This window comes from Mauremys mutica, chromosome 4, assembly GCF_020497125.1.
Source record: "Mauremys mutica isolate MM-2020 ecotype Southern chromosome 4, ASM2049712v1, whole genome shotgun sequence".
NCBI classification, from domain to species: Eukaryota; Metazoa; Chordata; order Testudines; family Geoemydidae; genus Mauremys; species Mauremys mutica.
In genome coordinates, this window is record NC_059075.1 from 75702584 (window position 1) to 75719181 (window position 16598).

Genomic DNA, 16598 nt, shown 5'->3' on the forward strand with positions numbered 1-16598 from the left:
TGGTTGTCTCCTGTGAAAGCCAGAAGTGGTTTAATCGTTACCACTGCAACAGAAAGGAAGGGTAGGGGGGGAAACAGGCACTAACTTTTGTTTTTGCTGGTGGATGCTTTCCATCTTCTGGTTTCACTGTGAGCCATGTACATGTCTCCTGCACCTATTGGTGGCTCGTGGGTACTGAGCACCCCCTAGTCTTTTTCGGTGGGTGCTTAAGCCCCAGAGCACCCACATAGTCGGCACCTACATAGTAGGGCTTAAGTCTAGAATGGAAGTCATCAGCAACCATGTTGTCCTGATAATCATTCCAGTTGTCTCAGTGAGACCAGCTTCTCTCCCTCACGAAAATGTCACTCTTGGAGGGCCCATTCAACTATACCATTTTCAGTTTGCCTCATCATAGTAAACCTCCTTCCATGTGAGGAATCATAGAATCATAGAATCTCAGGGTTGGAAGGGACCTCAGGAGGTCATCTAGTCCAACCCCCTGCTCAAAGCAGGACCAAACCCAACTAAATCATCCCAGCCAGGGCTTTGTCAAGCCTGACCTTAAAAACCTCTAAGGAAGGAGATTCCACTACCTCCCTAGGTAACCCATTCCAGTTCTTCACCACCCTACTAGTGAAAAAGTTTTTCCTAATATCCAACCTAAACCTCCCCCTCTGCAACTTGAGACCATTACTCCTTGTTCTGTCATCTGCTACCACTGAGAACAGTCTAGATCCATCCTCTTTGGAACCCCCTTTCAGGTAGTTGAAAGCAGCTATCAAATCCCCCCTCATTCTTCTCTTCTGCAGACTAAACAATCCCAGTTCCCTCAGCCTCTCCTCATAAGTCATGTGCTCCAGCCCCCTAATCATTTTTGTTGCCCTCCGCTGGACTCTCTCCAATTTATCCACATCCTTCTTGTAGTGTGGGGCCCAAAACTGGACACAGTACTCCAAATGAGGCCTCACCAGTGCTGAGTAGAGGGGAATGATCACATCCCTTGATCTGCTGGAAATGCCCCTACTTATACAACCCAAAATGCCATTAGCCTTCTTGGCAACAAGGGCACACTGTTGACTCATATTCAGCTTTTCGTCCACCGTAACCCCTAGGTCCTTTTCTGCAGAACTGCTACCCAGCCATTCGGTCCCTAGTCTGTAGTAGTGCATGGGATTCTTCCGTCCTAAGTGCAGGACTCTGCACTTGTCCTTGTTGAACCTCATCATATTTCTTTTGGCCCAATCCTCTAATTTGTCTAGGTCCCTCTGTATCCTATCCCTACCCTCCAGCGTATCAACCACTCCTCCCAGTTTAGTGTCATCTGCAAACTTGCTAAGGGTGCAGTCCACACCATCCTCCAGATCGTTAATGAAGATATTGAACAAAACCGGCCCCAGCACCGACCCTTGGGGCACTCCACTTGATACCGGCTGCCATCTAGACATGGAACCATTGATCACTACCCGTTGAGCCCGACCATCTAGCCAGTTTTCTATCCACCTTACCGTCCATTCATCCAGCCCAGACTTCTTTAACTTGCTGGCAAGAATACTGTGGGAGACTGTATCAAAAGCTTTGCTAAAATCCAGAAATAGTACATCCACTGTTTTCCCCTCATCCACAGAGCTGGTTATCTCGTCATAGAAGGCAATTAGGTTAGTCAGGCATGACTTGCCCTTGGTGAATCCATGCTGACTGTTCCTGATCACTTTCCCCTCCTTTAAGTGGTTCAGGATTGATTCCTTGAGGACCTGTTCCATGATTTTTCCAGGGACTGAGGTGAGACTGACTGGCCTGTAGTTCCCTGGATCTTCCTTCTTCCCTTTTTTAAAGATGGGCACTACATTAGCTTTTTTCCAGTCATCCGGGACCTCCCCCGATCGCCATGATTTTTCAAAGATAATGGCCAATGGCTCTGCAATCTCATCGGCCAACTCCTTTAGCACCCTCGGATGCAGCGCATCCGGCCCCATGGACTTGTGCTCGTCCAGCTTTCCTAAATAGCCCCGAACTACTTCTTTCTCCACAGAGAGCTGGTTACCTCCTCCCCATACCGTGCTGCAGAGTGCAGCTGTCTGGGAGCTGACCTTGTCTGTGAAGACAGAGGCAAAAAAAGCATTGAGTACACTAGCTTTCTCCACATCCTCTGTCACTAGGTTCCCTCCCTCATTCAGCAAGGGGTCCACACTTTCCTTGACTTTCTTCCTGTTGCTAACATACCTAAAGAAACCCTTCTTGTTACTCCTAACATCTCCGGCTAGCTGCAACTCCAAGTGTGATTTGGCCTTCCTGATTTCACACCTGCATGCCTGAACAATACTTTTATACTCCTCCCTGGTTATTTGTCCAATCTTCCACTTCTTGTAAGCTGTTCTTTTGTGTTTAAGACGAGCAAGGATTTCACTGTTAAGCCAAGCTGGTCGCCTGCCATATTGCCATATTTGGCGACCAAGCTGGTCGCCAAAGCAGGATGTAGTCCCATTCAGAGAGCATGTTGGCACAGCTACAAGAAAAAAGTGAGGCACTGCCTTTCCAGTCTTACAAGGCTAAGCAACCAATCTCCAATTCCATTCAAGAAACTCACTTCCCACTGGGGTGAGCACATTACCCTGTAATCCCCTGGCAGACCAAGAGGTAAGGGTTGAAACTTTGGATCTTAACTCTCCTCTGCCCACCAGAAGTCAGAAGTTGACTATGCTGCCAACGAAGCATTCCCAGCAGAAGGAGCAATAGGCAGAGCTCACTTTTCTGGCTTTAGACCGGAATATTTTATTTGCTTTTGCTGAACAAAGTGGCACTGATTGGTAGAGAATGAAAATCAAAATATTTGGGGTCAGTTAAGATGATCCTAGCTTTCTGTAAGCCACACATGCAAAATGTTTGTAAAGTGTGTGTTATAGAGGCCCAAAAAGCTTGGACTGAGATATCTGTATTCTTGAACTACTCCTCATACAGCCAACTAATTTAAAAAATAAGTTGTTTTTCCACTTATCAACAAAAAGATGAAATGACAGGACACTCATCTACATTTTTACCTCTGTTGGTTCTTTAAACACAAATTGTCTTTTGGATGAAAGCTGCTCTCTTCTCATCCAGGTCTGATCAGTGCCCACTGACACAAGGTTCCTGGCCGCAGAAGCCCCTGGAGCTAAGGCAAAGAAAAGAACAGGCTCAAGCAAAATAGTGGAATCAGAGAATTGAACATCTCACTATGCGGAAAACCCAATATTCCAGTAAGGGACAACTAATGGAATCACTGTTCAGTTTTCAAGGACTTCCCCCTTACGTCAAAGTTTTAAAAAAAAGCAAGGGAAGAGTCAGACGTGTTTATAATAATCATTAAAAGCACCTAAAATCTAGGACTGGAGCATTTTTTACTAATTTATAAACTGAAGTAAATAAAAATTGTTTCAACCCAATTGACAAAAAAGAGTCATTTAAAATCATAGTGGTCATTGTTTATGGTAAGTTAAAGGTAGTAGAGGCTTTCCATCAAGGAGCTCATCCCCCTATGGTGCTGAAAATATGAGTGGCATGGCTTTAGGGAATATTATGGTTCTACTCAAAAGATATTTAGGAAATGTGTTTATTACATACCCAAAAAAATCTACACACCGGGGGGCTGAATTAAGGTGATAGAGGCAACTTTAATTCCAGCATTTCCTACCTTCGGAGCACTTCAGTTTGCAATGCTCTTTTAACAGTTGTGTGTGTGTAATTTTCTAAGTTAAAAAAAAAACTAAAAAAAAGAGAATTCCATCACAGTCTGGGAGCATAATGTAGTAAAATCTCATTTTGTGGGCAAGTTAGCGATAGCAAGGTAAGGGAGGTGTCATTTTGATTCTGTAGATTTTTACCAATCAAATGACACCTCCCTTACCTTTCTATCATTAACTGGCCCACAGAATTACACATGCTCCCACATTTCATGTGGAAACATACTGAGCACCCCCACTCTGGTATTGGTCATCAGCAAGACTGGAACCCGGATACCCAGCACAGACCACTACAATTTGTGCTACAGAAGAAACTGGTTATAAGCTGTGATCCTCTGTATGAATCAGCCACTAGTGGGAGACAATATACATTGGGGTGACTTACATAATTAGTTTTTTGCAAGCATGGGAATCAGGCATCCTGGATTCTATTTCTGGCTCTGCAGAGGAGTTTGGACAACACTTATGGAGAGCACAGCCCCACACAGATTGGCACATCATTCTAAAAGGCAAAGAGGCTGTGGAGTAGACCTGGGTCTACCATTTTTGAAACCTGAATTCTACTCCCAGCTCTGAAGTGTCCTTGTGCAACCTCTCAGTCATCCCAACGTGAATTTTGGGAATCAGATTTGTCTGCTTGCTAAGACAGAGATATAAGGACTTTCTTGATAATGAGTGTGAAGAGCATGGAATTATTAACACTAGCCAGTGGAAGGTCTCCTCCTGCACACCTTCCCCTAGGCCAAATGGTATTTTGTTGCTGCTGCAGCACTGTCCACCAAGGCAGGATCACTAGTTCTATGCTTAGTATGCACAAGGCTCAGTGAAGGTAGGGAGTAGCTGCCTCAGTGCAGACAGAATGTATAGAGATTTTAAAAGTAAGTCTATAACAAGTTCTACATGTGCAAATGGAGACTTTCCCTTGCTTCTAAGTCTGCAAATTTCAGTACATTTCTACAGGGGTAGCAAAAAGCTCTCTCTCACCTCAGGACTATTACCTTACCAAATTTCAAGTTCTTATTCAAAGCATGAAAATACTAGAGCTCTTCAAATAAATGGCTGGGAAAAAATTAACACTGGCAAAACTACCCTACCTGTTTCCCCTAACTTCTCTCTCAGAATAGATAATCTATTTTTCTGAAATTTAAAAACAGATAAGTAAATAAATAAATCTGCACGAGGCAGAGGGCAAGCATGGAAAGTTTCAATCTTCATGTTACAATGTGGCAAAGTTATATGCTAGAACAGGGGGAGGCAACCAAAGCCATGTGGGCCAAAGGCAGCACGCAAGCTGATTTTCAGTGGCACTCACACTGCCCAGGTTCTGGCCGTTGGTCCAGGAGGCTCTGCATTTTAATTTAATTTTAAATGAAGCTTCTTAAATATTTTAAAAACCTTATTTACTTTACATACAACAATAGTTTAGTTATATAATATAGACTTATAGAAAGAGACCTTCTAAAAACGTTAAAATGTATTCCTGGCACGCAAAACCTTAAATTAGAGTGAATAAATGAAGACTCAGCACACCACTTCTGAAAGGTTGCCGACCCCGTGCTAGAAAAAACATGGGCTTCTAATGCAAAGCATTAGACAGCCAAGCTACAGGTGTTCTTACCAGCTTCCCCTATAATACTAAATGTCTGGGTCACAGATGAGTAGTAAGTCTTTATATAATTAATTTCCTCAAGGCAGCTCAACTCAGCTAAACTATAGTATCAATCCTCATGGAAATTATAGCTTTCTCCAATATTCCAGCTGGGCTACTTGAATCAAATGATGTGTCCAGGATCACACAAGAAATCAAATTCATTCAGGATTAGAATATCTCTATAAAATATTAGGGAAAAATTTAAAAAGACAGGAGAAAAAAAGATTAACATAACCAGGAACACACAAAGAAATACACAATATCTTGCCTGCATATGAGGCTGTTCTGCTCTTAACAGGTCCAGCCCAACCACCCTGTACTCTGGCTTTCCGTCTTTTATCTTCCATGCTTTTTCACAGCATCTTCCAGCACCTTAGACTGGTCTAATTCCCCGCGCCCCACTGTGTTTCAAACATAAAAAACAAGTTGGTTAGGCAATTTACAGCCAAGTACAGTATTAAAATATCAACAGATTTTATGGAAACACTTTTCTAGTGAGCTGGTGCATTACACATTATGGACGTCATCATTTGCCTTAACCCCACTGTTTAATTTGTTCCAGGGCTTGACAGTTCATAGCCCCAGCACCTCTGGTCTTGCTGCAGCAGTTATGAATGTAAAAAAATTGCTTGAGCCCTGGCACATAATTTTCTTGAGCCCTGGTACCTCTTTCATTACAAATTAGGCACTGCTTACCTCCCAACAAAACCTGCCCAGGCAGACCTCAGTAAGTAATTCTGATTTCCTATAAATGTCCCTTTCCTCACTATTTACTTCTTTTCTTACACTCTTCCCTAATGCTGCTTTCTAATCCATAAACTCTACAGGGAGATGACCTACACATCCCCCTGCAAGGGGGGGGGAGGAGGGGGATTTTATATCTGAGTATTGTATTATGCATGTCCAGACATTCCACATCTTTTCTAGACAGACAGCAAGCTAGGCACCTGTTTCAAACATGTGGCCATGAAAGTGTTCCTTTAGGTTAGTACATTTTGCAAACCTGCTAGCTGTGTCAGAATATCCTATAAACAGAATTTATGCTGCCCTTGCGGATGTTACTTAGCACCGCCTAGTCTAATGACATCTATGTTGCCATAGTAACTAGGGTACCTCCTCAGAGAGGAAAAAGAAATACGGGGAGGGAATGAAAACAACAAGGCATCCAGTGTCACCTTAAAGACTAACAGATGGAGGGAGGGAATGAATACACAATCCTAAATAAAACAAACCAACAAATGACTAGGCAATAGGCTGTGCCTATGCTTAACTGCAGTTAAGTTTTACTTAACTTACTCTAGTTTTACTATGCAGCACCCAGAGCACCAGAGAAGCTAAGTGGGCACATCTGTGCATGTGTAAGAGACTGTTTGCGTGTGCATGGAGGAGGAGAGTGAGTGTGTGTGTGCACGCACAGGTGCAAGGGAGTGGTGGTTGGTGGAGGGGAGTGTTGGGAGAAGTAGTTGTGCGTCTATTGGGGGCAAGGAGGAGTTTATGTATGTGTGTGCATGAGGGGGCACAGGAGAGGGAATAAATACTGGTGAAAGTGTGAGAGCATGCGTGGGCAGTGGTGTTAGAAAGATTTGTATAGTGGGGCTGCTGAAAGACATTAAAAAAAACAAACTATAAACCCTATGTATGATGAAAACCACTTCAAGCCAGGGGGTGCTACCACTGCACCAGTACTAGCACCCCTGCGTGGGGAGGGGGGGTGAGGAGGAGCAAAATGAAGGGAATTGTGTGTGGAGGGAAATGGGGCAGGAGTGTGAAAGGAGGTGTCTGAGGGTTGCAGAACAGTGCAGGCGGTGGGGAGCGGTGTAGAGGAGAGTGGGCATGGGGCGGCCGGGGTGTGTGTGCAGCTGAGTTGGTGCAGGGGGAAGCAGGGCAGGATGCAGCAGAGAAGGGGGGTGCACGGGGCGGCGTGCAATGGCGGTGAAGGATGCAGAGGAGGGTGGGAGTGGAGGCGGTTACAGGTCTTGGGAGCGCAGCGCTGGATGAGCGCGGAGTAACGCAGGAGTAGCGAGGCCCGCCAGGCCCTGGCTGAGGGTCGGGCCGGGCCGGGCCCCAGCTCCACCCGCGTTTGCGCCCTTCAGGGTTTTGCGGTTTCCCGCCCACCGAGGGGCAGCATCTGTCTGCCCGGCCCCCACTGGGGCAGCGCGGGGTTAGCTCGGCGGCGCCTCACCCTGCCCAGCTGCGCGGGGATCCGAGCGCGGCGCCCAGACCTGCCCCAGCCCCGCTCCGCCCGGAAGTTGCTGCTGCTGCTGCCGCTTCCTGGGCCACCCGGCTCCGTTTCCCCGCGCACCAGTTCCGTCCTGCCCGGGGCCCGCCCTTAAACGAAGGCGGCTCGGCCCCGCCCAGGGCCGGCGGCGTCTCGCGTGTCCAGCCCGGCGCCCAGAGCCGCCGCCGCCGGGGGACGGGGACGGGGACTCCGAGGCAACGCTTCCGTGCAGCCCCGAGGGGCTAGAAACCCTCCCAACCCCCTTTCACATGAAGCCGCTTCTCCCATGACACCCCACGGCCGCTGGCGGTCCCTGGCCGCGCTGCCCCGTTAGAACCAGGCTTCCTACTGCGCTTTGCGGGGATATAAAAATCCAAAATTCGCCCCCAAAACAAAAACCTCCAACCCCCCATCATTAGCGCGTTCTCCTCGCCGCAACCGGTAGCAGGTGAAGCGCATCTTTTACTGATCTGCACCAGAACCCCCTGTAGCCAAGTTTCCACTCTCCAGTCCCCACGCACCCTAGGCTGACAGGCGCCACTCTCAGGCAGGTGGTGGTTTAGTTAAGCAGGATACTGGGGACTCAGATAAACAGGGTTCTAGTGTAAATATTTTTATTTTTTCCACAAAATGTAAAAATACTCTGTAAAAATTCAAAATCCTTGGTTTTAAGGCACAAATGTATTTCTAGGATCCCTCGTTATAACTAAGACCCTACCAAATTCACTACCACAAAAAACGCACCTGGGACAGTGAAATCTGGTCTTTTGGGTGCTTTTACCCTGTACTATACAGATTTCACAGGGGGAGACCACCATTTCTCAAATTAGGGGTCCTGACCCAAAAGGGAGTTGCAGGGGATTCACAGTATTGCCACCCTTCTGCACTGCCTTGCTGGGAGCTGGGCACCCAGCTCTGAAGGTAATGCCCCGCCAGCAGTAGTACAGAAGTAAGGGTAGCAATACTATACCATGCTATTCCTCTGCACTGCTGCTGGTGGCAGCTTTGCCTTGAGAGCTGGCAGCTGCTGGCCAGCAGCTGCCACTCTCCAGCTGCCCAGCTCTGAAAGCACTAGCACAGAAGGGTAGCAGTACCACAACTCCTTCCTGGGTCAGGACCCTTAAAATTACAACACTGTGAAATTTCAGATTTACCGTAAATATCTGAAATCGTGAAATTTACAATTTTTAAAATCCTATGACTGTGAAATTGACAAAAATTAACCATTAATTTGGTAGGGTTCTAATTATAACTCATTCATCCCAGTAACCATGGTCAACTAGACAGACCCTGCTATCCCAGCCACATCCATTTCCATAGCCCAGCGACGGAAAAGGAGAGGTGGAAAGGACTTCAAGAGTAACTCATCACCCCCACACTCAGACACAATTGTTATGCTAGAAAACACATCAGCAGGGGTTGAGCAGCTGAAGAAAGAGTGGGGTACCCTAAACCTTCCAGCTGTGGCTGCAGCCTCAGTGGTAGAGCACAGGTTCCCACCCATCAGCTGCCCTGGTCCCACAATATTCCAGCACACCCTACCCCCATCTCCCACTGAACTGGCAGTGTAGCCCCCAAAGTCCTAGCAGCTACTTATTATCTGATCTATGCTGGAGGCTCATCACCTCAGGCCAGGGAAGCTCTTGCTGTTTGTACAGCAATAATCATGCTGCTGGCTACTAAATGCCAATGATTATTTCCAGAGGGCAGTGAGCAGGGGGGCTTGCGGCCTCAGTTCCCCATTTCAAAAGTCCAAAGCTAGAAGCAATTTCAGGGCTGCTTTTGTATTTCCTTCCCCATTGCTGCCTCAGCTAGATAAGCTATTTATGTTCTCCACGAAGGGATGCAGTTGGGAGGTACTGCAGCTAGTTTTAAGTTTAGACTAGCTACAGCCTTGAATAAGTTATTTGCCTCTGTCTCTCTATCTTCCTTTTACAAAGAGGGAAATTATGATCCTGACTCATTAGTGATTTGTAAAATGCTTTGAAGATGAGAAAGGGCTGAGTAATGATTCTTCACTATGCCACATGCATGACTATATGCCTACAGATAGAGCACTGACCGCTCATGAATCCCAGGAGGGATGAAAATTGGCCTGCAGAAAAATTCAATGGTTATAACAAAGGAATGTGTTTCGTGTTGACAGTGGTAATGCTATTAACAGAACCACAGCTCTGACTATTTATATTTTAGTGGAAGGATGGCTGCTTACTCCACCTAGCGCAATATGTTTGGAGAAGAATTCATTCTGATGCAAGATTTTGCTGATGCTAAATATATGGCTACATGCCTGTTCCACAACTTGTTCAAAGAGAGGTATTTTACATGTCCATTCTACTTTAGTTGTCCATGCACCAGAACTGGATAACTTTTTCCCATCATGGTACCTGTCAGGACAGCACATTCATCCTCTATCCACTCGTGTTGCTTGCCTAGAGAATAATGGGATAGAGCTTCCCTGAGCCATCTCAGTTCCTTCTCACAGCAGAAACCAATGTACCTAGCAACCAGGATGCAGGGGGAAGGATAGTGGGTTGTGGAATGGACATGTGCAACACATCTTGAACAGTTACAGAACAGGTATGTAACCATTGTTTTGTCTTTGATTCATTGCACATCAGTTCCACTTTAAGTGATTCACATGCAGTTTCTGCTAGAAGAAGATAAGGACAGGTAGCCTGGGAGATGGCATAATGAATGGTAAACATATGAATCAAAGACCACGCTGCAAATATAGCCTGCAAATGTTGGAAACCAGAACATTGCCCAAGAAAGCTGCTGAAGGCACCTGAGCCTTCGTGGAGTGAGCTAGCACTCTGTGCAGGAATAAAACAGTAGCCAGGTCCTAACAAACAAATACAACTAGAAATCCAGGAGATCCTCCGGGAGATAACTGTTTTCTCTTTCATACAATCAGCAAATGAAACAAACAATTGAGGGGATACCTGAAATCCCTTAGATTGGCCAAGCAAAAAGCTGCTTCTTTCTAATACCCAATGTACGTTTTATTGATCTACAACAGAACCCCATGTACCCGTCCTTGAGGGTGAGGCTCCAGAAAGAAAATTAGCAGATAGAGTCTGATTCAAATAAAAATCCAAAACCACCTTAATAAGAAATTTGGGGTAAGCACATAAAATCATTTTATCTTTATAAAACAAAAGTATGCAAAGGGTCAGCCATAAAAGCTTGCAGCTCAGCAACCCGCCTAGCCAAGGTAATAGCTATTAAAAACACAACCTTCCTTGGTAGACAGGACAATAAACAGATGGCCAATGGTTTGAAAAGGAGTCCCATAAACCCTAATAGAACCAAGTTTAAATTCCAGGAATGGATTGAATCCTTTACAGGAGGTAAACCTTTTAAAATCCTGATAGCAATTGGGTTGGAGAACAGATTTGCCACTTCCCTATAGGAGGGTAAAACAAATAGCAGCAAGGTTTACCCTGAATGAACTGACAGGACAGATGAAGAAGGTTGTCCAAGTTAAAATGGATAATAGCCGTGGAAGGAATTCCTTTATCAGGACCAAAATGAAAACCTTTTCCATTTCATAAGATCTGTATATCTTGTAGAAGACTTTCTCCTATTCAAAGGAACACTCTGCACTGTGGCAGAACAGGCAGACTCTTGATCTAACCACTTAGCATCTGGGCAGTTTGATGCAGACTGACAAGGCTGGGATGCAGTTTGGCCATGATCTTGTGAGATTACATTCGGATTCATAGGGAGGGGAATTGGATCTCAGAAGTTCAACAGACTGAAAAACTAATGTTGACAAGGCCAGGTGCTATTAGGATTAAACTGGCATGGTCCTGTCTGATGTTGGCTAGTACTCTGGACACTAAACAGGATGGGGGAAAGCATAAAGAAGCTTGCCCTTTCATAACATCAAAAAGACACCCATTATTGACCCAGGGCTGAGGCCTCCTGTCAAACTGAATCTGTTCTGGCAGGTGGCAAACCGGTCCAACTCTGGTATACCCCATGTGGATCTGAGGGAGACTTGTGGTCTCTAATGAATGACCTCCTGAGTCCGTCTGCTGGTGAATTCTGAAATCCAGCAGACAGGAGATTATGCTTTCAGCGATATCCCATTCTTCATGCAAAAATTCCAAAGGCCCAATGCATTTTGGCAAAGGGAGTGGGGGGAGGGGGAGGAAGGGCAGGGAGGAGTCAGACTTGGCCCTCCCTGTTCATTGAGGTCAAATATCACCACAGTGCTGGCTGTGAGAATCTGCACTGAGCAGCCAGCTATGTGAAGAAGAAATACTCAACAGGCCAGGCATGTAGCCCAAAGCTCCCAGATACTGATGTGGATGGTGAGATCCTGATGTGACCATAGACCCTGAGTTCGTAACACAGATTTGCCCCCCCCCCCCAGCCAAGTATTGAAGCATCTGTGATTAGAGTCACTGAGGGAAGAGTCAGAGCAAAGGGAACTCCATTGCATATTTTGGCCAAGTCCATCTACCAGTTCAGGGAGGACAGGAGAGTTGAATGTACGTAAGTCAGCCTATCCAGTGGATTTTAACTGACTTCAACCGCCACTACATGATCCAGAGGTGAGTTGAAGCTACGCATGTGCTATCTGCACACTGAGTCACATATGTGGCAAGCTGCCACATGCCCTAGCAGTCTCAGGCAGTTCCTCATCATTGTGGGGATGCAGTGGCTCTTGGGAGAGGCAAAGTGTCTAGTCAGAGCCAGACAGACACCCTGAGCCAGCCCCCCTCATGAGATTGGTAAAAAATGATTTGTCTTTGAAGGCCCAAGGACTGGAAGCAAGACTGATCCCTTTGCTCCCCTTCTTACACCTGCTGTCTAGACTGTCCATGGAGCAACCAGTTATCCAGTATGGATACACCTGGCTGTCCATCTTTCAAAAATGTGCTGCCATCACTGTCGTGCATTTTTTGAGAACTCAGGGGGCAGAAGACAGGCCAAGCGGAAGGTCTATGAACTGATAAGGAACCTCTTCTATTACAAATCTTAAGAATGACTCTGGCGTATAGCCACATCCTTAAGTTGAGGGCACCCAATCATTAGGAGACAGGTCTGAATAGTAGAGGACAGAGTAACCATACAATTTTTTTTTTTAAATTGGTTGAGATTTTGCAGGTCCAGAATGGATCTGAGGCATCCCTTGGCCTTTGTTATGATAAAATATTGGGAATAAAATCCCTCCCCTGAAGACGAGGGGGCACTTCCTGCATGGCCCATAAATGCAATAGAGACTGTACTATTTTGATCAGTATGGGCTTGTGGGATTGGTCACTGGAAAGGGACAGGGAATGGGAGGCATCGATGCAAACTGTAGAGTATATCCCGTTCCACTGTGTTTGGAACCCACTGGTCTGATGTGATCCAACCCTTAGGAAGTGGAATAACCTGCTGCCATAGGGAGGAGAACTCTCCATGAGCGGTTCACGGTCCTCAACCAAGAAGTCAAATAGACTGCTTTGAGGTAGAAGAATGTCTAGTGGTAGCAGATGATGGAGAAGCAGTCCCTTTTTCTGAGACCTCTGGTATCTCCTGGAGTAATTAGGCTGCCATAATGGATAAAAGGGATCTCTCTACTGGACAGGAGGATGAAAAAACTTCCTCTTTACAGCAGGGGTATAAATCCCTGAAGTCTTCAGAGTTGCCCTGGAATCTTTTAAAAGAGTGCAGAGCCTTGTCAGTTTTGCCAGAAAAACTTAGGGCCTTCACTGGCAAATCTTCTATAGTCTGCAGCACTTGAAGCAGAATGCCTTATCCCTGGAGCCATGAAGCACAATGCATAGTAATGGCCATGGCCATCACTCAAGTTGCTGAGTCTGCATTGTCTATTGCAGCCTATAAAGAAGAGTGGAGAACTGGACAATGCTCATTAATAAAGGCCTTAAACTCCTCTTTTGCCTCCTCTGGTAATTTGTCCTGAAATTTAGACATTGCATCCCAATATGAATAGTCATACTTGGCCAGTAACACCTAGTGATTTGCTATTCTAAATTGTAGGCCAGATGAGGAGTAAACTTTTCTTCTAAATAAATCAAGTGTTTTAGCTTCTGTCTCCTTGGGAATGGATTTTGTTCATTAGTGTCTCAATTTTTCATTCACAGCCACCAACATCAAGCACCCTGGGTGGGATGTGAATAAAGTTATTCATGTCCTTGAGAAGGTCCTTGATACCTCTTTTCAGGGCACTTATCTGTGGGCACAAAGTCATCTCATTAAATAGACAGAGCCATTCTAGCTGGACCAAAAGAATGCAAGATGTCCACAAGCCAAAGAGGGTTATCTTGGACTAATGCAATCTGGATCCTCAGAGTTAGCTAACCTCTTCATGAGCTCCTGGTATTCCTTATAGTCATCAGTGATTGGAGTAGATGACTCAGATACAGTTGCTTCATCTGTGGAGGATGAGGTGGTACTCACTGGAGGCAGGGGCGGCTCTATAAATTAGGCTGCCCCAAGCAGCGCAGCGCGCTGCGCCGCCCTTCCCCGGTCCCGCGGCGGGTGCCGTGGTCCCGCGGCTCTGCTTGAGCTGCCGCAGGCATGCCTGCGGGAGCTCAACCGGAGCTGCGGGACCACGGCACCCGCCGCAGGCATGACTGCGGCAGGTCCACTCGTCCCAGGCTCCGGTGGACCTCCCGCAGGCATGCCTGCGGAAGGTCCGCCGAAGCCAAATGCCGCCCCCCCGGGAAAGGGCCGCCCCACGCGCCTGCTTGGCGCGCTGGGGTCTAGAGCCGGCCCTGACTGGAGGCAGCAAAATGTCTGTCTGGTCCAGTGGACTAAGAGCTCAGAAGGGAGAAGAACTGGAGCTGGAGGTAAAGCCTCTCTCACCTGATGGGTAGCAATGTCAGCACAGAGGATGGTTCTGGCCAGAGACCAGCACCCAGGTGGAGATCATGTGCCAGCATCCATGAGAACAGGACAGTACCCATAGGTGAAGAGCACCTGGATAGTGATCTTGTGCCAGCATCAGCACTAAAGATGGTAGCAGACTGAGAATAGTGCCTCAACCATTTTGGAGTTTGGTGCTGAGGAGAAATTGCCCTTGAATCTAGGGGAACTCCCCAAGGACGCCAGAAGGGTAAGTGCTGCATCTGGTATAGGATTGTGGCCCAACCCCACAATAGTGTTTCTATCAATCTCTGTGTGTCTCAGTGCCAAGAGCTCGAGCTGTGCATTGAAGATAGAGGAGATACATGGATGGGTTGTAGAAAAGAATTCTGATCTGTAGGAACTCTCAGAATCAGATTAAGAGACCACTTTAAGATACCAGGGCGATGTAGTACCAGAGGAATAGGCGAACAGGGTCATTGCCAGTGAGATGACAGCGGTACGGACAAACATTCAAAGGTACCAGGCGTTTAGCTTGGTAAAAAAAAGTGGATGGAACAGACATGGCGAATTTCTAGACACTAAATCTGGTTAAAATCCATAAATCACTTTCCATATCTAAGTCCATGCCTGTAAATATGTAGGCTATATAAACCTTATATATATTTAAAATTAATGGTTATTACACTAATGGCTGTCCTGCATAAGTATATTGAATAACCCAGAAAATTAAAAAGTAGGAATCAAATAATCAATTCTGCAGATAACTCCTTTGGCTAATTTCTCTCTCAATTCTCTTCCCCCCACCCCCAAATAAATGAACATCTGTGAAGTTGTAGACAGAGACAACTTAGATACAGATGTGTGCCTCTATAAAACAACTGGGTATATTTGGTTTAAAGTAAGTCAGTGGACTCAGATTTAAGCAATCCCTAGAAGAGGTTACCTGTCAGCAAGTTGCTCAGGCAGATAAGGTTTCTAGTTACTGAGGTCTTCAGAAAAAGGTTTATGAAACAACTTTTCAGCATAGGCAGAATACAAGCAATACGACCAGGATACATTTTATGTTTAATCCATTTTACTGGAAGTGTCTGTCTATACTTAGTATATGCAGTGGTGTTGTAGCTTTTCCCAGGCCTGAAGAAGTGCCCTGTGTAAGCTCAAAAGTTTGTGTCTCATACCAACAGAAGCTGGTCCAATAAAAGATATTACCTCACCCACCTTGTCTCTCTATAATTAGAGTGTCTTTTCACCTCAGCTGGGAAGTTGCTTATCCTGGATGATTCCCAACTGATGGGATAGCATGGATAATGGGTGTCCAGCAGAATCCTCAGGTTTCTTCTAAGTACATCTGTTGCAGGCAGTTGCTTCCTTCAGGTTCAATCTGACTGGTCTCATGTCGAGCAAATCTGGTTTTTGGCTCTTCAGAACCATGTTCTTCAAATACTCACTTGTTCAGGAGGATTTTTCCTCTAAAATAGTTAACAGTCTATAGCTTAGTGAAGATTAAAAGGATGAAAGTTGTTAGGCATACTGCAGTAGAACTTTTAAAAGTCTCCGTTCTCTGAGCCCTGTTCTGGGTAAGTCAAAGATACAGTAGTGTGCTCTATGCCAGTGGTTCTCAACTTTTCCAGACAACTGTACCCCTTCCAGGAGTCTGATTTGCCTTGTGTACCCCAAGTTTCACCTCACTTAACAACTTGCTTTCTAATTTTTACCATATAATTATAAAATCAATTGGAATATAAATATTGTACTTACATTTCAGTGTATAGTATATAGAGCAGTATAGTCATAGGCTGTATGAAATTTTAGTTTGTACTGATTTCACTAGTGCTTTTTATGTATCTGTTGTAAAACTAGGCCAGTATCTAGAGGAGTTGATGTACCCCCAGAAGACCTCTGCATACCTCCAGGGGTACGCGTAACCCCGGGTTGAGAACCATTGCTCTATACTAACTTCTTTCAGCCTTTCTAACCTTTTGATTTTAAGTGTTAGAGCAGCACAGTCTCTGAATTGTGTGCGTCTCCCTTTTCTCCTGCTCAAAATTGGCTTGTCCCTTTCTGATGACTTTCAGGACTAACTCCTCTTTTACAGATTTGTATTAGGTGTGTTGATAAGGAATCTTTCCTCTCTACTATTTAAGAGAGAAGAGGCCACCCATCCTTTTGGAACCTTTTCAATGGTAATTTATTAAATGTT

The 16598-nt window shown here is 45.6% G+C and overlaps 1 protein-coding gene across 2 annotated transcripts in view; it reads right to left on the bottom strand.

Annotated features, from left to right (window-relative positions):
* The window catches only part of ALKBH3 (alkB homolog 3, alpha-ketoglutarate dependent dioxygenase), a 59958-nt gene extending 52288 nt beyond the window's left edge, over positions 1–7670 (bottom strand). The window contains exons 1-3 of one of the 2 annotated variants that reach the window (XM_045013200.1): positions 7652–7670; positions 5618–5750; positions 3018–3130 (exon numbers count right to left, since the gene is read on the bottom strand). In XM_045013200.1, coding sequence (XP_044869135.1) covers positions 3018–3130; positions 5618–5696 — 192 coding nt within the window. In that variant the 5' untranslated portion in view covers positions 5697–5750; positions 7652–7670. Of the gene's footprint in view, positions 1–3017; positions 3131–5617; positions 5751–7531 lie in introns of both variants that reach the window. The other variant, XM_045013199.1, reaches the window with a different exon arrangement.
* Positions 7671–16598: the final 8928 nt, after the last annotated feature.